Here is a 26802-nt window from a genome sequence, read left to right as displayed (position 1 = left end):
TCACGCTGGCTGGTAGTTTTCTAACCGCTCCAACAACACTTCTGAGTAACCAGGAGAGTAGTACCTGGAACAACACACACAAACACACACACACACACACACACACACACACACTGTAAATACCTTTCACTGACGCATATTTTGTCCTTTCCATCATTATCCATGAAATAGTGCTGTTCTGACTGCTGGCTTTGTTCTATCGTAACCCAGATTTTAATGAATATTTTTGGACAGTTTACTGAATTTTATTTAGGGTTTAGTAATACTACAAAATAAAGGTTTTAGCTGACGGTGATAGGAACGAAAATAACATCAACATGCACACAGCTGTGTAAAGACATCAGTCTGTACAGTCGTGATGTGATCAGTCGTTTCTTAATTATTGTTTAGGTCCCTCACACACAGGGTTTAGATGTCATTAAAGTCTGTGTTTAAGCGTGCGTGCTTGTGTGGTGCAGGGTACCTGACTATCTCCTCAGGGAAACAGCTGTTGATGGAGTTGATGTACTCCTGCAGAGGGGTGCCGGGCTCAGCCTTGATCTCTTGCACTGTCTTCAGACCCCCGCTGGTCACAAACAGACGGCGAGCCTTGCTGTCATGAGGCAGCACCTTGGAGATGAGGGGAGATAGTTTAAGCTTTGTTGATCTGAACCAGAACTGGAAATAAACTGACTTTTTGTATTTAGGTTGTTTTTTTTTAAGACAGATTTCAGGGTTGTGATGCTGGTCACGGAGTTGCTCACCTTACTGAACTGGCCGACGACATGTTTGAGGATGTTGCTGGGAGCATCGTAGAGGAGGGGCTCCAGAGCTGGCAGGTAGGTACACTTCTGCAGGATGTTCTTCAGAGCCTTCTTACTCTGAAAAGAAGAAACCACAAGAGAAATGAAATACACTGTTTTTTTTATGCTTCTAAAAGAAACCACACAATTTCTGTTTCTCTCTGTGGCTCAAAAGAGTTTCTGTTAGGCTTTGACACAAAATACATTTCAGCATTGCAGCTCACTTTAGTCTGCAGGTCCTCTGAGCTGCTTGCGTCCATGTAGAGCAGCAGCAGCTTGGGCAGCAGGTTAGCTGTGGCCACAGCCTTGGCATGCTCAGGTGTGTGATGCCCAATCTGTCCGATGGACCAGGCTGTGGCCGCCTTGATGTGATGCTCAGTCTCCTCTGACAAACACAGGGCCAGCTGGGGCACCCCCTGCAGGACAGGAGGGCATACAGCACACCAAGACCAGTTCAGTTAACATGACCTACATACAGGACCTGAAGGAATGTCTCTGCTTGTAGTGGTGGGTTTAGCTGTCGCACAGAGGAGAGGTTAACAACCACACACACACACACATACACACACACACACACACCTTGGAGAGAATGACAGCCATGGCAAGACTTTCACTGTGAGCTGCCACGTATCCCAGCATCATGATCCCTGGCAAACGCAGGTTTCCATGGCAATCACCCAGATAGTCGATCACTGCTGCCATGCCACCACAATTCACAATCACCTGGGACAGCTGGAAACACACAAACATGTTACTGTGTGTGTCTGTGTGTGTGTGTGTGTGTGTGTGTGTGTGTGTGTGTGTGAGAATCCATAATGTTGTATACAATCTGTGCAGTATACCTCTGGTGTGTGTTTGACCACCTCCCTCATCAGGGTGGTGACGTTCTTCCTGACATATTCATCTTGGTCTCTGAGGCAAGTCACCGCTGCAGGGAAGATCTCAGCCTCTATCACCATCTCTGCCAGGCTGACCGAGTGCTTACTGATCTGGCTGAGAGCTGAGAACACCTGCCTCTGGATGGAGAACGACGTTTCTAAAATTACTGCTTCATGTTTTATATTTCTAAAATCACAGCTGGTACAGACTCAGATTGTATATTATTAAATGTGAATAAATATGCTCTTTATGTAATTGTTTCTAAACTTATTAAATCTACCAGAAATCATAGTTTATATTTACCATTTAGACTGTCTGCCAAAAAATGTATTTTTCTTAAAGAATTTAAGAAATGTAAAGAGATTTTTTTTTTTTGCATGAATACATGATTTTCATTCAAATTCCAAGTTTTGCAGGTTTTTTTGAACACTGATGGAAACCTGAGTTCATTGAGATTTTGTAGCTTGCAGGATTTGATAAATGTCAACAACAGCAGATTTCAGAGGCACCACTGTATCTTATAAAATGAACACATCATTTTTTCCAAAGAAAATTTTGGGTAACTATATTGGTAATTTATACTTAATTTAATCAAAAACACACAAAATAAATTACACTGTACACTACACACTCATTTTAAAATTGTCCTTATATAGAAAAGCAACTTATATATAGAGTATAATCATACACTTAAGATTTTTTTTATTGTTCAAGTCCATTTTTAACTCTTAAGTGTATTTTCAATAAAATCATGTTGAAGAAAAAGTCCAATTTAATTCATTTGTTTTCTTCAAGCTAGACACAAATCACTATGTATTGTATCATATTCAGAAAAAGGTTGTTGAAAGTGAAAGTGCAATAAGGAGGAACTACAGTAGGAAGAACAGATGTCTGCAGAACAATAAGAAAGCATCGAAACCAATTTTTTTCAAGGGGAAACATTTTTTTTTTTTTTTTTTTAATCAGAAACTAATTTTTGAAATTGGAAACAGCTCCACAAACCTGCTATTAATATAGAATATAGAATATATAATGTATAATATATAATGAAATCATAATTAAATGCAATTTTAAATGAAAAACATTTCTTTTGTTATCGTTAAAAACATATGTGATCTTCAATAATCATTCTTTTTATTTGGGGGGCATTGAGGTTACATGAATATTTAGCATGTATATCTTAATGATTTGTTTTCCTCTATTTAGCAGCCATTGTTTTATTTCATTTCAGCAGCTGTTTGACAGTCAGGCTTCCCTTTAACTGGCCTTACCTTGAGTTTGGCATCTGGGCTGAGGATCATCTGTGCCAGGTGTGCGATGGCACCAGTGTCCACCACAGTCTGAGCCAGCTCTGGCGTGTGTTTGGCGATGTCACTGAGGGTGGAGGCTGCAATGCGTTTAAGAGCCATCTCAGGCTCCAGAAGACACAACACCAGCAGGGGTACGGCGCCTGCGTCCACCACTGACTGTGACAATGCTGCACAGTAACAAGAGGAGGTGAAAAACATGAAAACACACATATATAAAAGATAGGGAAATGCTAGAGTTTGAATGAGAGAGAAGTGTGTGTTGTATGGATGATGCCATTCAATTTCTCTTCAAACCAAGAAACTGAGACAAAAATCAGAACATGTCAGTCTGCACTCCTTACATGCATTGTGTCGTGCGATGTAACCCAGAGCCCAGGCAGCAGCCTCCTTCACCCCGGGGTCAAACTCCTCCAGGCAGAGAACCAAGGCGTCTACCCCCCCGCTGGCCACCACTGCCTGGGACAACTCAGGGGAGTGTTTGGCCACCGCACGGAGCACAAACGCTGCGGCCTTCTTGTAGAACCTCTGCACACAAAAACACAGATTATAAATATGATTAAATGAGATTAAATGAACTGACATTTTTAGGAGGTTTAAAGTAGTTCAATTGAAAATAGAAAAGTACTGAAGGCACAACCTATCTTATCTTATCATTCCACAAACTGGTGTTTCACATTTAATAACAGTGAGAAAATCATTAAAGGTTAGGGTATGTTTCAGTACATAAGTTATATAAATATATATTTCTTTTGTTTGCCACAAAAAATGTTCACAGACAAAAATATGTATGCTCTCCTACATGGTGATGTTTATGTTTATGGAGGTGTTTTCTATAGGTTTTAATGATTGTAAAATAAAATAAAAATTTGACAGCAAACACTGACTTCCTGTCTTATTTGAAATGAAAAATGTATTAAATTTAAACTGAATAGTATCAAATTAGGGCTGATAACCCTAACCCTAACCCTAACCCTAGACTTTTGGCTACAATTGGGTGCATTTACATTTTTATATAAATGTTCATTTCATATAAATGTACACTCACTTTTGAACAAATAAAGTTAAACTAAATTAAATAAAAGAGCCCCTGCAGACATGTTTAAAGACATAAAAATACTCTGCTTTGATTCATAATTTGTGTCTGATACGTTTTTTCCACAAATAAAATTTGATTGCCTAGTTCGAAATATTTCAAATTACATCTACTGCTTCTCCCTTATTAAAAATCCTGAATCTATGTGAATGCAAATATTCTAATATCTTCCTGGTGGGCACAAGAGGTCTCCTACTTGTGTAAGTTGAATACTGGACCAGGATCAACCTCCAAAATAGTTGTGATATCACAAATCATGCTCATAGGCTCAGCACTCAGAGCTCAGAGAAACTTGTTAAAAACACCTTCTCGTGTCAAATTCTGCACATACATCATTCTGCAGTGTGGCTCAAACATCCAACTGAAGGAACACAAAGAAAACATAGAGAACATATTTTTTTGAGTGAAGGAGGACTTCAAGATATGAGGCTGAAAGGTCCCTTAATAACAAACCCCACTGCTAACCCTAACCCTTCATTCTGAGCTTCTGAGTGGGCTAAGAGAGCGAGAGAAAAGAGAAAACAAAGGCCTGGTTGCTCTTGTGGTAAAGGGCTCTTAGCTTCTGAAGTAGCCCCCAGGCGAACTGCCAAGTTAGCCCAAAACACACTCTCACATTCAGGGGGCTGACCCTGAGGTCCTGCAGTGTGACAGCCTCTGTGAGTCTGTCTTTTTCCTTACACACACACACACACACACACACACACACACACACACACACAAGCCTCCAAAGACTGACAGTATAGCCATTTTCCAGAGGATGTAGATACTGACGTTCTGTGAAGCCAGAGAGTGGACCAGCTGGGGCAGGATGTCCTCCTTTACTACAGCCTCGGCCAGGTCATCACTGTGGTCTGCCAGGCGGCCCAGAGCCAGAGCTGCCGTCTGCTGGATGCTGGGAACCACATCCAACATCAAGGGACGCAGCATGGACATCACACCTGCAGAGGAGCAGAGGGGGGCGGTGGGACACATCTGGAGATAGAAGCTAAATAAGTATGAAGTTAGTGGTTATTGTCTTGTTTCTTACCAGCATTGTGAAGGGTTTCTATGTTTTGTGGCCTGGCTGCCAGATCAGCAACAGTCTGCACAAACTGCATCCTCGATTTCTGATACTGTTCAAAAGCTGAAGAGCACAAAAACACAGTGTGAACAACTAGCTCAATCTCCCTTTTATGAATCAAAACAACGCATGAATCTCACCTTGAATTATCTGCCGTTGACTCATTGTTACACTGAAGGAAAATCACTCCTCTTGAAGATGTTTTTTTTTTTCTTCACTTAATTATCTTCGTCCTCTCAGAAAACAACTCGTAGTTTTGACAGGATTTAGTATATTGTTGTTCCTGGCTGTCTGCAGGTTGGAGTTAAGCTAGATAGTTACTGTTGTTGAGTGTTGCCGTGGCAACGCACAGGAAGCAGCGCCTTCTGTCGCGCCTAGCCGAAGATCGTCTTTTACGAAGATGACTCACTCTCGGGCTTTGGGCGCATATCGAAGATATTTGTGTCCCTCAGAAAAAATGTGCAGAGTGAGAGCTCTGTATGCTTCCTCATCTTAATAGTTCGCGCCGTCTTTTGTTCCCGCTAAAAAAACAGATAGCTTTCATAACATTTATTCAACACGATTCAAAGGAAAGCAGAAGTCGGGCGGTTTTTTGTCAGACAGAGTGAAATAAACTATCTCAGTCAGCTTTGAACTGCGCTACACCCTTCATACAAAAAGAGAGTTTTTTCCTTTTTTTTTCTTTCTTTCTTTCTTTTTTTCCAGTTTTGCTTGCTTTGCCTGCTCAAGAAGTGTGTACTGAAATGACCTGCATGCCTGCCTGAGTTAGTTCCTCTTGTTATTTTTAAAAGCTAAGCAGTGATAAACCCGCACAATCTGTATTTAGAAGGAAATGTGATGTATCCAAAGCTTCAGTCTAAATCTCCTTTTTCTCAGTTTTATAGTCTCTTGTATAATAGGACCCAACTGTGTGATGCCACAGAGAACATAAAAGAAAATGCATTTATGCAGCATAGGCTATATCTGCCAATGGCGATTTAATTTTTTTTTCAAGTAGCTAGCCTATAAATAAAAAGAAGTTTAATTCGGCACAGGGCCATAACATTGCGTCATTTTGATCATGTCACTATACAGATGTGACTGATTAAAGTGGAAGAGTCGGCTGCTGATTTCATTTTTCAAACCCTATTAATTGGCTTTAATTTAAGTTTCTATATCACAAAAAATATGTCAAATGTATCTCATTCAGAGGTGATCTTAAATCCAACAACTTAAATATTTCCTGTGTGACTTTCTTGCCAAATGCAATTACATTGTTATGATTTCACAACAATGCAGCCCTCCTCTATTTTTTATTTTACTGTCGTTTTACTGTATTTGGCTTTCTTTTATTAAAATCAGTGTTTTTTGATGCTGTGCTCCCGCTGTTTGTCCTCATCAATAGTTTTAACCCTGTATGTTAAACCGAATACAATTTCTAATTAGATCATTAATCAGAGTCTATGTGTTTTTTTAATTAAATGTAAATGCAGAATGTTGCTGATTTCGTTTGAGGTCAATTTCTAGTCTTTTCTCTTTTTTTTAATCGGGGAGATAATTGTCAAATTCGAGTTAATTGATTGTCATCCAATTAAGTAATCGGAAACCTAGTTTGTTTCCCATCTGTTTCAAATCTGAATGAGCAATATTTCCCTTTTCCTACTTGATGTTTCTGTGTTGTAATAAAGGTAAAGATGCTGCGCCTATAAAACTCTGCTGTAAAATAAAAAAATAAGTCCTGATCAGTTTTTTCTCAGCTGTTCACTGCAGCAATATATTCAAAGATCTGAGTGCAAACATTTACTCATTCAGCTCAATCTGGTTTTATTGGTGAGCTAAATTTAAAAACAAAAAATCGCCAAGAGGTCTAAATATTACAACTGTGTGCATTTTTTTATTTTTTAAATTTAAATTATTAAATTTTCATTAAAAAAAATAAATATAGATTTTTTTTTAAATGAAACGTTTATAATGAAAATTTTACTTGCTAAACAATTTTTTTTTTTTTTACTACTCAACATCCAAAATAATCATAAAAGGCGTCAAAATATAGTTTCACAGACCAACAGCCAGTATTAGTGGAGAATAAAAATAACACTGATATTTATTTATGAGATTAAAATAGCCTACATGTGTTGTTGCTTCAAATGAAACACCTTTAGCATGTAGCTATTTTATATGCGATACAGTGCATTTCAACACGGTAAAATATAATTACTCCTGTGATAAATCATTAGTACAAAGGAGAAATCAAAAAGGTTTGTATGTTAACTGGTATGCATTCAGAAACATGATGTGATCACGGGTCAAATCTCCGTCCTGCCTCTTCACAGCTGGCCTTCTTAACTGAGTTATCTTCATCACAGCTGATTCACACTGACATCTGGCTCTCTGCGCCGTCTGCTCATTTCCATTCAGCTACATCTGATTATTCACTTCATGCAAAACACCAGACTCTCCGATCCTCCTCCGCCACAAAGAGAAAAAAAACTGCTCCCATTAAGTGTAAAATGTTTTTATTTAGATGTTTTATACTGTGCAACAGTAACAATACAATAAGTTGTTCATACAATCGAGCGATACAAATACGGAAAAAAACACGGGAGACATCAAAAACATCTGTCGTTGAGCATGAAATGGTGCTGAACAGGAGCTCAAGGACATTCCCTCAGAACAAACGGGAATAAAGAGAATAACATCATCGCTGATTAAATATGCATTTTGTCTCTATTTACAGGTGGATTCACTAAAATTGCGGATAGGTGTTAAAGACGTGGGAGGGTCGACTTCCACTGCAGCTACAAGAAAGTTTGTTTGTTTGTTTTTTTCCAGTAAAAAGGCGAAGAAAAGTGGATCTTCCTCCATATTATAGGCATTTTCCCGTGAAGGCCAACAGCGCTATTACAAACTTACCCCCCCCCACCCCCAAAAAAAAAAGCACTATTATGCTTTCCTTTCCTTTTATTGATCAGGAGCGATGCCTGAAACACTTCCAAAGTGAGACTTGTGTGGGGCAAACACGCAGAATCCTCTTCCACTAAATGAAAGTGTTATCATGAGCATGCATGTTTAAAAACGGATGGCTGCAAAATATCCCCCCCCCCAAAAAAAAAACACACATGAAACAATCATGATGAACACGTTTGATTTGAAGAAAAATATAGATATATAAAAGACTATCTTCAGTCACTTCTGTAAAATAAAGATGTAGCTTTAAAGAGGGGGAATAATTGCTTGTCCTTCTCCTTCCCAACTTTCTTTTTTTTTTTTTTTCCTTCCAACATTATAATAAAATTCCCACAGCACCCGACTTCCTCGCTCTTTTATTTTGAGATGTCTCTGATTCCACTACGTTTAAACTTACATATGATACCATAATATTTTATAACAACAAATGGAGAGAGAGAGAGAGAGAGAGGGAGGGAGAGAGAGAGAGAGAGAGAGAGAGGAGAGAGAGAGAGAGAGAGGAGAGAGAGAGAGGAGAGAGAGGAGAGAGAGAGAGAGAGAGAGAGAGAAGAGACGAGAGAGAGAGAGGAGAGAGAGAGGAGAGAGAGAGAGAGAGAGAGAGAGAGAGAGAGAGAGAGAGAGAGAGAGAGAGAGAGAGAGAGAGAGAGAGAGAGAGAGAGAGGTCTACACAATGGAACTAGGTTGGCATGAAGACAGTATTAGCTGAGCGGATGTCTGGCGTTGGCTGGTCCGGTCCGGTCCGATCTGGGGCCACCGAGTCATCCCGAGTCACCCCGAAGAGGTCGAGGAGCCGTTCAAAGACACTTTCCGGGGTTTCCCGCCACCGCTGCTGAACTGGGTGAAAGCTCGACCAGGGGTAGGTGGAGCAGCGACTGCCGGGGTCCCGTTCACGTTGTTGTTGGGGCCATGTGGTGGGAGCTGAGGGTGAGGGGATTGAGCCGGTGTGCCCGGGCTCGGGAGAGACGAGGACGTGGACGGGGCCCCCGTGGGACTGCCGGCTTTGTCGCTGGCTGAGTCGCTCTCAGGACCGGATCTGCTTGCGCTGTTCTGGCCCTCCTGCTGCGCGTGGCTCACCTTCATCTTCTTACAGCTGGGTCGGACCCGGTACTTCAGAGGCAGCGGGCCGTTCTGTGGACAACCATCATCAGTCACATGTAATCACAGGCAAATGTAATCCACTTTCTATGTGTCTATTAACATTTACAGTGAATAGGAACAGAAATAAATATGAAATAGGACTATTATTAAATATTACAGCCTATAATAGAACGACCAGACTAGACCATCTTTATTTTTATTTTAAGCCTGAAAACCAACTGCATGTGTCCAATGATAATGGCTTTGACTCAAATTGTTGGTCGATTTTGGAAACAGTTTCAACACCTGCATGAATGACACTACATTAAATTATGTAAGCAAATGCTTTTAAAAACAGCTCACATCATATTCTCCCCTTATTAGAAAATACAAGAATTACAACACATCTTCACAATGTAGTAATCTTATAGGCTTACATGCCAAATTACTTATTATGATCCAAGATCTGTGAGCTAGATGCCTTCCTTCCCCATCAGCTTCTTGTTGCTGTTTTATGTACAGTATATATATTAGTTGTATATATAACTTTGTAGATATGACAGAGATGGAAACCTGCAGTTTATCCTGTGCAGTGTAAAACTGCTATAACTGGTGCAGATACAATCTAATAGAATATATGATGAACAAATACTAAATAATATTCAAGAACATATCTTTTTTTGTCAATTTGTGTCAGAAAAACAGAGTGACCATTGTGTTATTTTGGACTATAACTGGCAAGATGTTAAAATGTATCCTAGCTACAATGATCCATTCGTTAATTGATTGTAATAAATGGACCATGTTGGACATTTTGCAGCATCAGTTTGGATACACCATCTAAAAATCAGTATTAAAAGTTGTCTCACCCTTCTCCAAGTGTAGATATATGCAATATCCATTAATGTGTAGTAATCTTTCAGAGGTTCGTCTTCATACATGACCTCAACCTAGAGAGGGAAAAATAAAAAAATCAGTCAATTTTAATTGTTAATAGCACAATGCAGACAGAAAATACATCAGCATTTCAGCTATTTATTAAAACTAAAAATCATCATATCACAATTCTCTTTGACAGATTTATATTTTACTATTTAAAATGTCCAGTTTGAATATTTCTGTTCATTTTTGACAAACAGACCTGGTAGGTGTTTGGGATGTCCATTTTGCTGCGCAGGAACTTCCGCAGATGCATGACTGTCATGGCTGCTGGACACTGAAGGTACCTTTTGTTTGCCACCTGCACATAAATTCAAAATGATGTCACTAAGCATGATTAGAATATTTATATACAGTGAGTTTAAGCATAAAAGCTGTTGCAGAGTCCACCTTAAAAAGCAGGGGGGGGGGGGGGGGGGGGTGGGTGACGAGCTCAAGAAAATGAACAATCTCTGTATCAACGGTGTCATATCAGAAGCGGTCTTCCTTATCTGGTCTAAAAGAAGTATGAGAGGGTCTTTTCATACCTGATCTTTAGGCTGCTTCTCCTCTGCTACGCCTCCCAGTCTGCACACAAGAAAAAAAGAGAAACATATGAGCAACTTTACAACTCTGATACTGACCTGTTTTTTTTTAAATGCAGTAACAAATCCACAAAATCTTTTAAAAAAAAGCTAAAACAAAAAAAAAAGATTGGATTCTGTGGCTATAAGCTGATTTAAAGAGTCAGTTGCTGGAATGAGAAGCACATTTCTCTGCTTTCCTCTCCCCCCCCCCCCCCCCCCCCTGCAGATGTTGCAAACTGGCTCATTACTCATGTCGGCAGCCCTTAAAATGCTTTTATAGCAACAAAGCCGAGACAGTTGTCAGAGTCTGAAACAAATTGGTACACTGTGTCAGTAAAATGTAATAAAATAATGTGATGGGGAGGCTGAACCAGCAGAGGAAATATATGATATACAAAAAAATGAAACCACATGAAAGTATAGAAGGAGGCGGTGTTTGGCCATCATGAGTGCTGGATCTGATCCATTTCAATACAGCATCAACTAAATCTGATGGAACATTTAATCCAGTAATAATGTTTTTAAGCACATTCACCCTATCAAGGAATTAAATGTTCAGTTTTCATTCATAAAAATTGGAAAACAATATAACCGAGCAACCAATCACTGGATATAACCTGTAGTGCTACTAACCCACCTGCTCTGATCAAAAAACTCAATAGAAAGGCTGATGATCTCATCATCTGTAATAATTCTCTTGTCCTCGTCTGCCACCTCGCCGCGATCTTCATTGGATCCATTTGAAGCTGTGAGAAAAAGACATGCAGATTAGTATGTAGAACTTTTTTTTAAAAAGCAAATTAAACACTCAATGAACATGTTCTAACTCACCATCTACAGGGTGCTCGGCATAAAAGTCTCTCCTCCTTTTCATTTCATCTGAGGACAGAGAGGAAGGAAAGCTGTTACATGTCTGTTCACTTGCACTATTTAAAGGAAAATGTCATTTTAGAGCTGAAAATACTGAACGTGCACACATTTATTTAACATACAGTGCTGATCTGCTGCAGGAAAACTGAACATAGCTCAATTTTATACAAGGAGACCTCAGAATAGTGTTCTCACAATTTGCTAAATTAAACCATTGAATTCAAAACACACTGGGTTATATCAGTGTTGTTTCATTATAGTAAAAAAACATGAATTCATTGTAATATTTGATGCGTTCAATGCATAATATAAGACTTGGAAATGAAACAACTGGTGTTTAGCCTGATCCAAAGTGAGCAGACGTATCAATCGTTTAAACAGTATCACAAAACTAAAGCAGTGCGCTATATAATGTGACACAGACAAGCAGATTTGAGGACAATAACAGCAGATATCATCTCTGCTCAGCAACCACAGCTCTGCATTTACAACATTTAAAAAAAAACAAAACAAGCAAACATCATGTGTTCTCCAGTTGAGCTCCTCACATAATCTCATGTATTTTTAGACATTTTTTTAGTATTTGGGAGTTCAATTTTTCCTCTTTTCATTTACAGAGGTGGTAATAATGCAAGGGGTGCAGTGGTCTCATACTGTGTGATAAGCACAGATGAAACCAAACCAAAAGGAGGCATCAAAAAAAAAAAAAGTGCAACTGCAGAGTCAGACTGAAAGCAACACACGTGTGAAACACAAAGGCAGCCGTCATTTTCTTACTTTTGAAGAGGCCAGGAACCAGCTTATACACAATGTCCTGTAGAGTTTTGTCAGACCTACAAAACGGAAGAGAAACTTCAGTCAGGTCACAGAGAGAATGGAAATTATTTCAATCATATAACTAGCAGAAGCTTTGCCTGGAGGACTAACAGATGATATGACTGCATGTTTTCTTGGATGTAAGTGCTGGACTTTCCTTACTCACTGATTGCATACAGTGCATACATCACTAAGCTTAACACACAACCGTATAGCTGACTCTGGAATACTCTGTGTCAAACATCAGTATGAATGCTCTGCCTATATGCTGAATACTTCACAAATATTTACAAGAAAAGAACAAACATTTTCCTGAACTGTTGATTACTAAACATCATCAGTGCATGTCTACATTTACATTTTTGGGAAGAATATATAAGAAAATACTAAGTTGAGTCTATTTGATGCAACATGAGGTGTCAGTCCAGCAGAAGACAGTTTCCTCTGCTAAATTATTCTAGCCAAAATACCACAAGAGAAGATTTATTTTGCCTTAGAATTAAATTTATAAATACGAGAATTATGAAAAAGGACAAAGGACGAGCTTTAGGATTTTGTAATGCATATGAGAGAAAAAATAGAAATCTCACCTAATGTTGAGCAGAGGCTTGGTTTTATGCACTTGTACATCACAGATGGGACAGTATTTACTGGTTTCCAGGTAGCGCACAATGCACATTTTGCAGACTGCAAATATGCAATAACAAGACAAACAAGTAAACTGTCAATATGAGATGCATCACAGAGGATATCCTGAATCTCAAGCAGTGATGCTAAAACTGGCTCAAGTTGCTAAGGAGAAATTTCCTAGACAGCATCAACAGTATACAGCAATGAAAGGTTTACATTAAAGTGATTGTGCAGGGAGACAGGTGAGAAAAAACACTGGAGGCAGGAACTTTTTTTGGCAGCTTTTTTTTTTTTTTTTTTTATAATATATGTGGAAGAGTTTTGTCACGTTGCTTACATGAGTGAAGACATTCGATGATGGTGGTTGCGTCTATGAAATATCCTCCGCACAGGACGCACATTAGGTGAGGGTTGAGCTCAGTGATCTTTATCCTGGTCGTCCGATGCATGATGAGCAAAAGGAACAACAATCCTGCGTGGGGGGGAAAAAACACATCAAGTCAAAACAATACATCGTGCGTGCGTGCCAGGGCTGCAACGTTTCTTTTACAGCAGCGCAGGTCAGACCATTTGGAGAAAGCCCCTGTTTGTTTGACTGTGTTAAAGCAACACCATCTTTTATGCTAATTGAATAATAACCAAAGGGGAAGGCAACAACACCGCAGAGTCACCTGACCGAGGCGCACTGAATAATCATAAATCTACCAAGTGAGAGATCGATGCGCTCCTTTAAATCTACAGTGTTAAACAGACATCAGAGAACACAGCGGATGCAACAAGCAGACAGACAAGAGCTCCGATCAAAAAATGTCTGTGCTCAGACACAGAACATGTTGGGTTTATAACTCATGATCTGGACGCATTCCGCTAAATGGTAAAGATCGGACAGTCCGCTGTTAAATGAGGCACCTCTAGTGAGTCCACCATTGAATTTAGTTTTAAAGTTATGATTTAAAATAATAATACGGCAACAAAAAAGACTATTCTGTGAGTGACGCTGATCAAATTAAAATCTGAGACAGACTTCATGAATTGTGCATCTCAATGTCTCACTTTCACCACAGCAACAGCTTCATTTTTAAAGCAGGAATTAAGCCGAAGTTTGAAATCATGGGTGGAAAAATAATATGAAGCAGTGAGACTGGCGCCCCGGGGTGATTGTGGGTGAAAGGGGGATGATAGCAGACACCCATTCACTGCGTCAGGTGTGCCACATAGGCTGTGGGGAAACCTGAGCGTTTCTATGGCAACTCCTTTTGCTTTTTAACCCACATGGCTGGTCGCCAGTGACCAGAACGAGGCAGGATGTCTCACCAAAAACAACAACAGCACGGCGAGCTGCCGGTGTGCAGGGCGGGAATAAGGAGCTAGGGACCGGAGCCTCCGCGTCCCTCCGCGCACACAGCCGCTGGACTGCCAGGCTGCCGACAGCACGGCTGCCATTTTGTGGAGGAAAAAAAAAAAAAACCCGTATCGGTTCAACGGGCTGTGGGGTTTCCTTCGAAAGGGGGGAAATAAAGCCACTATCCCACTGGTTTACACTAGCTTGCCAAATGTTTAGGGATCTCGGGGAGGAGAGTACGAGCCGAACTCTGACAATACTCTCATCTTTATTGTGGTTGCTGTTTTTCATGGTGTGTGCGCGATAACCAGCAGTGTGCAGCACAACATGGCCAGCAAGCAACGACTGCGCTGAAGTTGGAGCGCAAACTGGAGCACACTTATTATTCTGCGCCATTATCAACTCAAATCACATACAGCACTCTTTATTAAACGTCTACACTTGATGTCAGTGGCTGTTTCATCCCATAAAGTCGGTTCTGGCGAAGTGAAAAAGCTTTGAAATAAGTCTCCCGATGCCAAAATAGCGTTGTTTTTCTACTTCCACTCATTAAACTAGCACTTCTATTAAACTATATCTTGGAAGGTTTGAAAAACAATAATCCAAAAATAGTGAATATTGGCTATTAAAGTCTCCTGTGACTATCTAGGTGCCCTTTCCTGTCTGTATAACACCCTACTGTAATAACAGCAGACTGGACAAGAGGTGACCCTTCTTCAGTCCAGTCTTCAACCCAAACTGTCACTTCATGGAGTCACACACGGCACTAAGCCCGAGCCCGACCCCGACCGCCGGGCCGGTCCATGGCCGTCTGTGAACACACCACTGCGGGGCAAGTTTGGACAGAGACTGCGATCAAAAGGATGCATCATCACACACTTGGATCATGATGGATAATATCACGCAGGAGAGCCTGTTGAGCCATTCATCGATGATTTGTGTTTGGACAACTGCTCTGTCTCAGTCCTGTGGGAGCTACAGACTCACTTTAGAAGACATCAAGTCAATCACTCCAGAAAGCCCAAAAGTTCATTAGTAGCACAGGAACGAATACAATCACATGGCTGCAGCACTAAACCAGCAATGATACAAGCAGCTGGAAATATATAGTCCAGTCAACACTTCCAGTATGGATACAGTCACTAATACAAAGACATTGACTGTACATAGAAAATGCAGCTGATACACCACATATCTGCCTTTTTAAAAATTGACAGCCAGGTTTAATTACATATCAATAGTTAATCCACAACCACTACAAGCTATAGCCTACTGATCTTTAATTTTGCCATGGGTGCAACAACTAACAGGGAGATTTCTTCTGTTCTAATCTAATTTATTCCCAAAACGAGACCAGTTCCTCTAATAAAGGTTCCACTCGCACGTAAATCAACAGCAGCTGGAAATAACCCTGTTAAAATCGGCGATAGGAAAAAAAAAACAAAGGACGTCATATTAACCGCTGTCTGTCGTTTTTAGAAATTTAGGAATTAAACAAGAAGGGGATTCATAACTGACCACGTGATTCAGACTTATTAAAGACAATGCAAGCAGAAATCACTTTTATTGAACTGCTTGTACTAACTGTTTATGTTACATGATCACATCCCTTCATAAAAAGGTGTGAGGCTGCAAACCCCGAATGGGAGAAAAATACATTCAATTTAACCCATTAAGCCCACACAGGGTCTCTACTAGCATTCATAAGGAAAAATGAGAAATTCTTTTCCACCCCAAAAGAGGACAGAGGAGAGAGTCCAAGCTCACGTCAGTCCGTCCTGTATCAACACATTCAGAGGTACACATTCATGGAGCATTGAGTCACATGGAGGTGAAAATATGGAAATCCATATTGTGCTTTAATGTCAACAAACAACCCGTCTATGCTGGCTGCAGCCCGTATTATTTCTAGAGAAATTGCCGTTGCTTGTGTCTGCTTGATGAGACGACCAGCCTTTTGTGAGCTGGCCGATGTGTAAGCCCTTCTTTTTTTTTTTAATTGCCACAAATCCAAACATCATCTTTAATCATGATAATCACATACTGAGACACGAACAGCCACTGTGCATGTTAAACGATGATCCAGTGTTTACCAAGCAGCCGTCATGAAACATTTATGCACAATTGAAACGGTTTGCCTCCTTGGCACGTTTATGGGAGCCATCCAAGTTAAGTTAATAAATCCAACATTTGATCACATACGCCCAAAAGCAACATAACACCCAGTTCATAACACCTTAAGCATCCTAACTCTATAAAATGAACACGCTGTGTGGAAATATGGGCGCAGAAAGACAGTTTGGAGCACTTGCTGCTGTTAACATCTCAGCCAATCCAGCCTGGTTCGCTTGATATCTGCCACTTCACACAAATCCAAACGACGCAATGCAAACATCAGCCGCGATCAATTTATACGGACACATAACTCAACACTGGATCGTGCCATACCGGCTGAGCGTGAACCCCAACTCGCATTTGTAACCGAGCGAGGAACATCTTTTACCCCCCAAAAAGTGGTGCGCAGACACACACACACGGAGCTCCACGTCGGTGATCGCTGCAGCCACCGTTGAGAGCTCCACATCCACCACTGGATCGGTACGCAGAAAAACACAAAAGCACCATGCCGAAACCTCACCTTCTCCCGCTGTTAGTTAGAGACGATATCGAAGAAGACATACCTGAACGCTCGGCTGGGAATCGGTGGGTCTTGAGGCGAATAGACAATGAAAGTTGGGAGGCAGATCAGCAGAAAATGAATAGGAGCCGAGCCGCCATCTTGAAGCAGGCTGCAGACGCTGTCAGTGGCTGAGAGCGCACGGCGGACCGGAGCGCATTTCAGATGTGCGAATAAAAACTCCTCCTGTTTTCTCCTCGCTTGTACGCTCTTTACGTATCCTATCCACGGCGTCAAAAGAACCCGGTCCTCCGGCTTCGGCTCGGGAAGGTTCTCACTTCGGCACCGAGAACTTTGCCTCCAAAATATCCGCTTCACCCCCCAGTAAAATGCAGCAGTGTGTGTGTGTGCTCCGTGGAAACTGACACCGTCCCCAAAATGGCTTAGTTCGACCGCCCCGCTTTGGTCACGTGGTCTACTTGCTTAAGGGTGCCTATAATTACTGTCGGTGTACGCTGGTTCTCCTAATCTTCTACGCATGATGTTAAATAACGCTGAAAACACACACATGTAGCCAACATTAGAATAACATTGTAAGCGCGAAATGATACAAAACATTGGAGAGTTTGCGCAACTTGAGCTGAAATAACAGCAGGCAGCTGCTTAAGGGCGCCTAAAAAAATTACTGTCGGTGTATTCTGCTCTTTCAAATGTATGACGCATGATTTGAAATAATCCATAATGCATATTCATACCGTTTGATAGCTCACACTTTTTCACCAGGAAAAGACACCACCTATGCACTCTCATGTATCATTCAAATGGCACGGTGATTAGGAGAGTGTAGAAAGTAGGCTATACTGATGGTGTGCCCTCGTCTCTCTCTGATGTTAAAAATAACTGCAGCACAAGCACTCACACACGTTCACGTCAATTTGACCGTCCAAAAAATGCCCCAAACCACTTACTATTGGCCGCAACGTGGAGTCTATTGGAGTTCGGGGCAGCTGCCTTTATTAATCTTTGTTGATCGTCGCTTTTTAAAGAACAACGCACTCGGTTGAAAATACGTCCATGTGACAAATGGCTTTGGCGTCAAACCTTTGTCACAGGCTGTCCTGACATCTGCAAAAAAAAAAAAAAAAATGCGTTGCAACTTCCACTTGATGAATTGGAGTCTTTATCCTTCAGCCAGCGCCGCAGAGGATCGAGGCATCGCGGATGTTTGTGGAATCTGAGCCGTCTTGTTGCTTTGAACTTTTCAGTGAGGTGGATGCAGAAAGCTTAAGAGGGCTCCATAAAATTCTTACAGAGCAATTTTAGTCAACAAAGTCACTGATCTCTTATTAGGAGCCTTTTATAAATAGCTCCCCATCAACCCGGGCAGCTGGAGCTTGAGCTTCTTGTTGCAACAAATGCTGCAGGAAACAAAATACACTGCTGTCATGCAACTATGGCAAAAATCCCATTCAGGCTGCTAAGTGTTGACAAAACACATGCCTACCACTTCACTCTCTGGTTCCGCATTCGCAATGTTTATTAAAAAATACTTTTCCTGGTGACATCATATCGGCTTCTGTTGAATTATTTAAAAAACAAAAACAAAGAGTTTTTTTTATTTTTTCTGTTTTAATTAACACACACATTGGAATGATTACTGTCTCATATACATCATGAGTCAATCTCAGGTACAAAAGAAGCAATAAAGAGATGAACAATGGCGCTGGAAACCCGGTGAAGTGAAGTTTCCTTTGTGGTGAAGCAAACTGGTCACCAGCATCACATCTGACTGGCTTTCTCCACACTCTTGGCAGCGTCTTTCAGCTTTCCCACCAAATCCTGCAAACAGGCAACAATTGACCATTTTCAGTATACGAATAAAAACGCAGCAACCTCTTCGGTGGAGGTAACCTAAAATATCAACTTTTAAAAACCCTTAGAAATTGCGTGAGCTTATTATAAATAAGAATCTGAGATCATTGTCATGCCTCAGAATTTTTGATGGAGTCTGACTTGACTGTGGATTACAATTGAGGACTACATCCGAGTTTAATTCACTATATATTTTGCAGCCCACATTATTTAAAAACAGGTCATCCCTCACATGCTTGCAACGTTAAAAAGGGGAAGGATAACAGGGTGAACTGATACATTATACTACAACCTTTCACTTCCTAAGAGGCCACATCATCACTATACGATCTTACTTATTTCATATTTGAGGATGTGTGTGAATCCAAAGAGATGGGTTGTCCTGGTGATGAAAAGCCATGCGCAGAAAATCCCGAAAAGCTCTTTATTTTATTATGAATGCACAGCTCACGATACAAATTTAATACATGGCATATATGAGGAAGTTGCCCAAACTGACAAACAACACTAGTTTAACACTATCAGCTCAGTGAGTCGCACTCTTTTCATTTTATTGTTAAGTGATAAGGAGACTAAATGTGGTGCCCTGTGGTTTGGTCATGATGCAGCTGCAATATACCGACTCTAGAATAAAATAAGAATAACAGATGAAAAGTCATTTGAAGCCGGACTAACAAGAACAATTCTCTACCTGTAATTGCTCCACTGTGCAGGCGAAGTTGATATCTTCAGGGGTTCCTTTAGTCTAACAAGAGGAGCAAACAGGAACATTGTTTTTTTACCACAGAGACATGATGAAGACCCAAGAAACATCAAGGTATTAAAAAAGCCCAACTGCGTTTTACCTCAGTGTTCAATGAAATCAAGTAGAAAGGCTCGTTGACCTTATCGAGCTGTCCATTCTGTTAGGGGGAAAACAAGTTTGTGTGTGACTATGAGAAACTATGAAACAACAACAACAAAACTAATAAGACAAACTGAGCCTGCAAACGTCTCTCATGATGTACCTTCATGTGGTATTGCAGGCGCCACGACACGTCGTTAACCCGAGGTGGCTGTCTTCCTATGCTGCAAGAGACACAAGAGACGCATCTGTAATCACGCTGTAGCAGCTGAGAAAAGAAGCTGAAGGGGGAAAAAATCCACCTTCTTTCCTTTCATTCATTTACTTTACTCTATAAGCACGATGTACTCTGTGGACATCCGGAGGTCAAAGTGATGAAGAAACCTCTGAGGTGTATAGTCTATGTATAGGCTATATGTATATGCTCCTCATCAAAGTGTAACTGTGTCTCATGGGAGCATTTCAACCGATGCCAAAACTTTTTAGTGCTCACTCTATTTCTCATGATTTTTCCACTTGTTACAAAAGTTGTGCGTAACGTAGTGTGTGTATGTGATTCCTCTGCCTCTGTTTTACTCGACAAAATGTGTCTGTTTTAATTCAGTTTGCAGACAATGTGTTACTTTTACAATGAGCGTTTGTTCACGGTGCGTCATAACGCAGCGTTTTCATTGCAATTAATCACGCTCCTTTTCCTCCTGTCATGCAGGCTGCAGACTCTCTGCGTGCTCTTCCCCCGATTTAAAAAAAAATTCGATTGGTGAAGATTGTGTCCAGACTAGTTGATCTCATATATTTATTGACTTGTTGAGAAGTGCGTCGTTTCCCCCACCCCACGTGATGAGATTATCAGCTATGCAGAGTCGAATAAAAATTGGACAAACTTTGACCTCCAGTTGATAATCATCAATGAAGCATTAATGAGAAAAATCGCTCTGTTAATAATTCTGCAATGTAAAACTGAGGAAATCTCAATAATGTTCCAGAGTCACACATTTTTGGGACATTTATGGTCTTTTTTAACTCAAGAATGACACCATCACCTCTATAAACCAACACATTTCAAACACAAAATAAATCCAGGCTTACCTTGTTAACAAATGCTCTAGTTCTTTTTTATGTTTCTGTAAAATTAAAAAACATATGTTTGAACAGTTCAGCCACAGCTACAAGACTAACTCAAATATATACATTTTAATTAAAGCAACATGATTTGAACTATCACCTGATATGTGCCATAGAATATTTCTATTCTCTCTGCACTGAATGTGAGCTCTTCAAGGCAGGAGCTGTGGGAACAAAACAACACTTTGATACACAGCTGATCACACACACATACACAGAAAAACTCTACCTAAAACTATCTGTTCACTTCAGCCTTCATACAATAAGTCAAATGAAGGCTGAATGTTGCCATGCATTGTCTAAGTGAAAATAGAGTTTACTATCACAGCCAAAAATGTCCAATTTCAGAATATGAAATGCAGGACAATCTATAAAAGTGAGTTTTAATGGAATATAAAAATTAGAATGAATGCTTTCCACAAAGTTATAATTATTTTTTAGCAGATTTGATCACTAACACACACACACACACACACACACACACACACACACAGACACACAACCTACAGAGCTTTAAGAGTTGGTCTATCCTGAACATCTAACTGATGATTAATTGTGAGAATAATACACCAACTTCTGATTTTACCTCCCTATGTTACTGACAAAAAAACAGCGTTTTAAAAAGGCAACATAGATGGACTATTGTGGAAAAACTAAATTAGATATATCCATTCAGCCCACTGTTGTCAACTTGGAGAGAAGCTGCACTGGAAATTCCAAAAGTTGCTCAAATGTGGTCATTTACTGCAACTCACATCATCTTTGTGTATTCCTGCTATATAGTGCACATACAGGAACTGATCTGGGACACAATCAGATCATACATTTCTATCTAATGAAACACCTCTTATGAATCAGTGTTTTGTTGCATTCAATACAAACGGTGCACAATGTCTATGTATAGCGTTTGTTGTAGAAATCAGATATTTTGCATAATATTAATTTAATTTGTTGATCTGAATCTTGAAGAGGGTTCATGATCTATTGGGAGATAGGGCCACTGTCTCAACGTGTATTATTCACACTGCATTATTCGGAGCTAAATATTTCCTGTCACACTGTGTGATATGAGAACCGTTTTTTTATAGCTATGTGCTGACAACTAATGAGGCTGTTTTTAGAAGTTCACCACAAGCATGAGTAGGGCTTACAAACGCATGCATGATACAGGAAGCCCTCTCTTCTGTTCTGTCTGAGGTCGCTCACCTTACAGTTGACTTGTCTGCGTTTTGCTTGACTGCCTCCAGTATGAAGGTGACCGTTGCTGTGTGGCTCTGTTTCACCAGGATCTGGTCAATCTGCTTCAGTTCGGGTTGATCTGCAACCAGAGGACAGACACGGGTGAGAAGAAGGATACCAACATAGCTGCACTTACAACCTCTATAACTTCATTCTTATTAGCAGCAACAGACGCGTTTGATTGGTAGGCTATATAAATGATGCACATTTCGTCGATCTATACTCTCTCACACAGATTGACGTTTTCAGAATAGAAATCAATGATGATTTGCATGTGAATGGGCCCCTCAGCTGCATCAGCCGGGGGGGTCCTTTGTGTTGTTTGGACAGTGAACATTTCGCTTTCTAAATAATTCTGCCATTAGAAGGAGCTGGAATGCTGCAGACGTTGGATAACACATGGTAGAAATGGGGAGATATCTGAAGCAGCTATTACAGAGAGTATGAGCAGTAAATAGTAGAGGTTTGTCATTTTGCTGAATTCATATTTATTGCTTCATTTAAGCTCAAAGCCGATTAAAATGAATGGCACACAGCGCGGCGATGGCTCCAAACATCTGGTAAACAGGATACATAGCCAATGTGTATTCATATCAGTTTGGACTAATGCTGATTGAAATAGTCTAACATAGCAACCTCTTATATGTTAAGTAGACTCAGTTTAAATGACAAAAGGCATCCCGATTGACTGTGTGATTGTGTGGCTGCTGCCTAATGCAAAGCAGGCAGCAGAGGAGGCTGCAGATCGCTCCGGTTTGTCTGCAGAGCCACCTCGCTTCATTACAACGCTTCATATATAAACACAACTGTGCTTCAGAGCAATCCGCAACATGCAGCAGCTCCGTTATCAATTCGCAACAACACCGATGGGAGCTCTTTTACACATCCACAAGGAGAGAGAGAAACCGGAAGCAACGGCGGAGACAAAAGGCGGAGGAGGGGGAGGCTGCAGCTCACCGAGGACAGCCGGATCGCCGTGAGAAGAGAGCAGACTCTGGAAAGACACGTCTATCAACGCCGGGAAGCTGGTCTGGTCGAAGGCCGACGGGTCTGCTAGAGACTGAAGCCCTCTCTGCACAGACTCGGACAACTCCATTTTGCAAAAGGGTTGACCCACGACTCAAGCCCACGTGACGGATCAGCTGATGCGTGGAGCAGCGGAGGGAGGAGCTGCAGGAGCCCGGAGCGCGGAGCTGCAACAGGAGCTGGCAAATCACTGCGGATCATCGAGTAGGATATTGGAGGGATATTGTAGAGATTTGGTCATATGCATGTAGTTCCTCTGCTGGTCTGTTGCTCTATAGTCTCAGAGCGATCGGATCAAAGGGAGGAGAAAGACAGGTGGAGCCAAAAAGGAGTCACTGTTGGGTGCAAGATTTTTTAGGTGGGGGGTCTGCTTCATTTAGGCTACAAATACAGTGAATATGAATGCACCTGACAGGCTTTTTAGTCCACCAGTGCAGTTCCTGTGGGCTGCTTTACCCACCAACGCCAACATTATTACCCAGAAAGCCACTCAAGACAAGGGCTTGTTTTATTTTAGTGTTATTTAATTCTTTTACTAAAGCTTGTTAGCATCGTTTTAAACCTACATGTCATTGTTGGTTATTGATTGTTAATAACGTGTATCTGTTGAATGTTAACCCAAGTTAACCCATTATTGTCTTGGTGCTTTATTGACCCAAACTGGGTAAATTTTTAACCTAATGATTTTCAGGCTCAGGTGTGGTATAGCCTGAGATGTAGTAGATATATGCAGGTTGACCCATCTTTAACATAAAGTAGTTTAATATATATGTTTTAATTTATTCATTTAGGCTAGTTGACCATTTTCAGTATTAGTTCATAATCACACACTGCATGTAAAGTAACATATTACATGAGCCATTATTTCAGCACTGCTCACACATCATGTTACAGTTTACCAAGACAGTGTCTATCTGTATGTCGACAAGTTGATGTCCATTTGTTTTTTATATCTATGTATTTGTTTTTTCCCCTATTTATTTGCACATGTGTATCTCTCCTGAACTTGAACTCCTGTTTGTTGAGTCAAATTCCTTGTAGTTGACCAATAAATCTGATTCTGATACTTCTGATTTATAAGATGTTGCCTGCTTGTCACACCTGTTCATGCTACACAGAGGCTAAAGGACACTTTTTCCATTCATTGAAGGGCTGAAATCACATACCCAACCATCCATTAATGATCAATCCTGTCAAATATGATCCCATAGAAGATGAATATTAGGAGAAACAGATGATATAAAGGATTTTTTTCTAAATAAAATCTTCTTTCATTGCAATTGTCAATACACAATATGACTAGTTCAAAGATCCAAAAAAAACAAAACCCAAATATTAGGATGAGAAGGGGAAAAATCAAGATATATATCCAATATATGATATAACTCAATTTAAAAGGAACGCACCATTTTCTATACAGTTTTTCTGGATTAATCATGGTGTTGAAACGTTACCTGTATGTTTCAATTATTCTCTGTTACCAAAGTACACTGAAATAGAACCATCAACGTACCTTATTGATTCTCCCTGTTAAATCTATGTAGCCTATATAGATCAAGATAAACCAATAAGATGAAGATTGCTAAGATAGATAAGACGTGAGAGGATGTGCAACTTTTTTCTTTTTTTCATCTATTTTGTAAAGCTGTTGTATATTTGAACTGTGTCAAATTAAAGCAGCAACAGCCCATTTACAGTGACACTTCTAAAGTTGTATCATTTGAAGGCTGTAATACTTCAATTCAGTCATCTTGTTGGTAATATCTTGTAGCGAGTTTGTGTGACGTTGTTTTTTTTATCTAGGGGACTTCCCTGCCTAAGTCTTGAGGGAGTCATGAGGTAGAAGTTTGTTGAACAGACCGGGTCGCTTTCTAAATTTCCGATATGTCAGGCTGAAATATCTGCAATCATTGTCCAACTCAGCCTGGAAAAGGATCCTCATGACAAGGAAATTCCCTATTGCTATTGCATGAAACCCCCTACTGCATCATTTATTGCAGGCTACAAATGTGCTGCAGACTGCTCCTCTCACTGATGTTAAATTCTGCCCTGATTGTGAAAAAAGAGAAAAAAAACATGTGCAACTTGTGCATCCACAACAACAAAAAATATCCGGAGAAGCAGAAGCACTCATGAATAGTATTTATTATTATTTACATGCACTTTTATTTACACACTGCAACTCTTCAGTGCAGTTAACACCCCTGACTGTCTGACTGTACAAGCTTGCTGCACAGTTGTTGTTTTTTCATAAGCACCAGCAGCAGTTAACGGGTTAACCGCTAAAAAGGGAAAACCTACTTACTGTTTGTCAAATGTTTCCTGTCACTGACACCTTTTATCTACGCTACACAACCAATTTTAGGTTGCTTATTTTCCTGTTAGTGAGATCATCGCCGGCTTGTCGTTTATTATGCACAAATGAAGAGGATTGCGTTATTGCGCACCCGTGGCCACACATGCTGCAGCTATCTCAGTGACCTCTGACTCCGAGCTTTGTCCAAAGTCCATCTTGGCTCCAGGTCGGGTTGTGAAATAGATTAGGCTTCACTCTCTCCCTGCTGTTCTGTATTTCCTCCAAGAAATATCTCCCATCGCGGTGCACATCCCGTTTCTGCGACTTTGATACGTTTCTTTCTCTGTTTGTCTCTTTCTCTTCCTTTGTCTGATTCTCTGAGTCTAATCTGCTCAATCAAATCATATCAATGAACGTCTTCCATTCACATATAGAAGCGTTTTTTGGCATTCTCTTCAGCACATTATTATATTTACACATAATATGCGTATCTAATTCCTTCCCAAAACGTAATAAAAAGCACTACAACCACCTACATTTGCTGTCTGTGTTATTTCTGCAGCGTCAACGAACCTTATCTGTTTAACAGCTTTTTTTTTTGTCTCTTGACAGAATGAAGATCAGACTGTTGATTCTCTACTCTATCATCTTGGCTACTGTTACAGGAGAAGACACGTTTCCTTCTTTTCTTTACGTCGAGTCTGTCTGGAATAGTTGAGTTAAGCTTCATCGTCTCTGGAGAGCTTCGAAACGACACTGTGAGACACTTCAGCCTCTGTAACTTTGATTCAGGATCACTTACACTCATTCTGCCTTTTTTTGGGTTGTAAAAATATAACATTTTGCCTTTTGAACAAGACAAGGGCTGTGAGACTAATCAAAAAGTTGAACAATGGTGATTTTTTTATATTTTCAGTACATTATTTTCGGGCTTATGCGCAACAATAAAGTTTTAAAGATGACCAAATATAATCGTCTGTATAGTCCAGTGACCTCCTGAGGTCAAATATGAAATCTGTCAACTGTAAAATGTCAGTGTCATTTAGAGTGAGCATCGGTGCACCAATGTGTTCCTTACAATCTCATTTTTGGATACGCGTTTAAACATTAAGACATTTGCAAAAGCCAAATATGCTTAAGTTTTAACATCTGAGCTGCAAATCCTGCTGATCTTTAAATGAAATGAAAAAAAATATCTGTATTACTGTCTGATGCCGTGTAAGTATCTGAACAAGGTTTTATTGCCCAAACCCTATAAAGGAATTATGATGTGTATCTCATGCTGTGTTTATCTTTTATCTTCTTCATTTTGACATCACAGCTTGGACTGAAGTCAGTATACTCCAGCGATCATCCTCTCCCCTCCACTCACTGTCCATACATACCCACATGTATGTAGGTGATGGCCAGCTGAAAACATCCCCTTTAAGAAGACGCTGTGTGGTAATATGACCTTGGAAAATGAGTGCATTG

At 40.3% G+C, this 26802-nt stretch overlaps 3 protein-coding genes and 1 long non-coding RNA gene across 5 annotated transcripts; 1 reads left to right on the top strand and 3 right to left on the bottom strand.

Moving 5' to 3' along the window:
• Nucleotides 1-5289, bottom strand: spag6 (sperm associated antigen 6). Its single transcript, XM_053342627.1, has 11 exons — nucleotides 5265-5289; nucleotides 5092-5187; nucleotides 4836-5002; nucleotides 3313-3496; nucleotides 2933-3138; nucleotides 1625-1798; nucleotides 1362-1514; nucleotides 1007-1198; nucleotides 744-860; nucleotides 464-609; nucleotides 1-64 (listed from the first exon to the last, which is right to left on the bottom strand). The coding sequence occupies exons 1-11, from the start codon at nucleotides 5287-5289 to the stop codon at nucleotides 1-3; spliced, it is 1524 nt and encodes a 507-aa protein (XP_053198602.1).
• Nucleotides 5290-8665: 3376 nt separating this feature from the next.
• On the bottom strand, nucleotides 8666-18103 carry bmi1a (bmi1 polycomb ring finger oncogene 1a). 2 transcript variants are annotated; one of them, XM_053342630.1, is made up of 10 exons: nucleotides 17896-18103; nucleotides 13306-13440; nucleotides 12929-13025; nucleotides 12300-12355; nucleotides 11484-11531; nucleotides 11290-11398; nucleotides 10614-10653; nucleotides 10289-10387; nucleotides 10017-10097; nucleotides 8666-9198 (listed from the first exon to the last, which is right to left on the bottom strand). In XM_053342630.1, the coding sequence occupies exons 2-10, from the start codon at nucleotides 13415-13417 to the stop codon at nucleotides 8839-8841; spliced, it is 1002 nt and encodes a 333-aa protein (XP_053198605.1). In that variant the 5' UTR covers nucleotides 13418-13440; nucleotides 17896-18103; the 3' UTR covers nucleotides 8666-8838. The 2 variants fall into 2 exon arrangements, with proteins under 2 accessions (XP_053198605.1, XP_053198604.1); XM_053342629.1 differs by lacking the exon at nucleotides 17896-18103 and adding an exon at nucleotides 16992-17591.
• Nucleotides 18104-18536: 433 nt separating this feature from the next.
• Nucleotides 18537-23318, bottom strand: commd3 (COMM domain containing 3). The gene is made up of 8 exons (XM_053342631.1): nucleotides 22965-23318; nucleotides 21975-22086; nucleotides 20869-20932; nucleotides 20733-20767; nucleotides 19807-19867; nucleotides 19645-19701; nucleotides 19491-19544; nucleotides 18537-18766 (listed from the first exon to the last, which is right to left on the bottom strand). Exons 1-8 carry the CDS (start codon nucleotides 23101-23103, stop codon nucleotides 18707-18709), a joined length of 582 nt encoding a protein of 193 aa, XP_053198606.1. The 5' UTR covers nucleotides 23104-23318; the 3' UTR covers nucleotides 18537-18706.
• On the top strand, nucleotides 22125-26742 carry LOC128382634 (uncharacterized). The gene is made up of 3 exons (XR_008323779.1): nucleotides 22125-22191; nucleotides 25942-26087; nucleotides 26651-26742. It is a non-coding gene; the product is annotated as an uncharacterized LOC128382634 (long non-coding RNA).
• Nucleotides 26743-26802: the final 60 nt, after the last annotated feature.

This window comes from Scomber japonicus, chromosome 21 (assembly GCF_027409825.1).
Source record: "Scomber japonicus isolate fScoJap1 chromosome 21, fScoJap1.pri, whole genome shotgun sequence".
NCBI lineage: Eukaryota > Metazoa > Chordata > Actinopteri > Scombriformes > Scombridae > Scomber > Scomber japonicus.
Note: the sequence above shows the minus strand (reverse complement) of the source record. Positions and strands in the feature narration are given on the sequence as shown.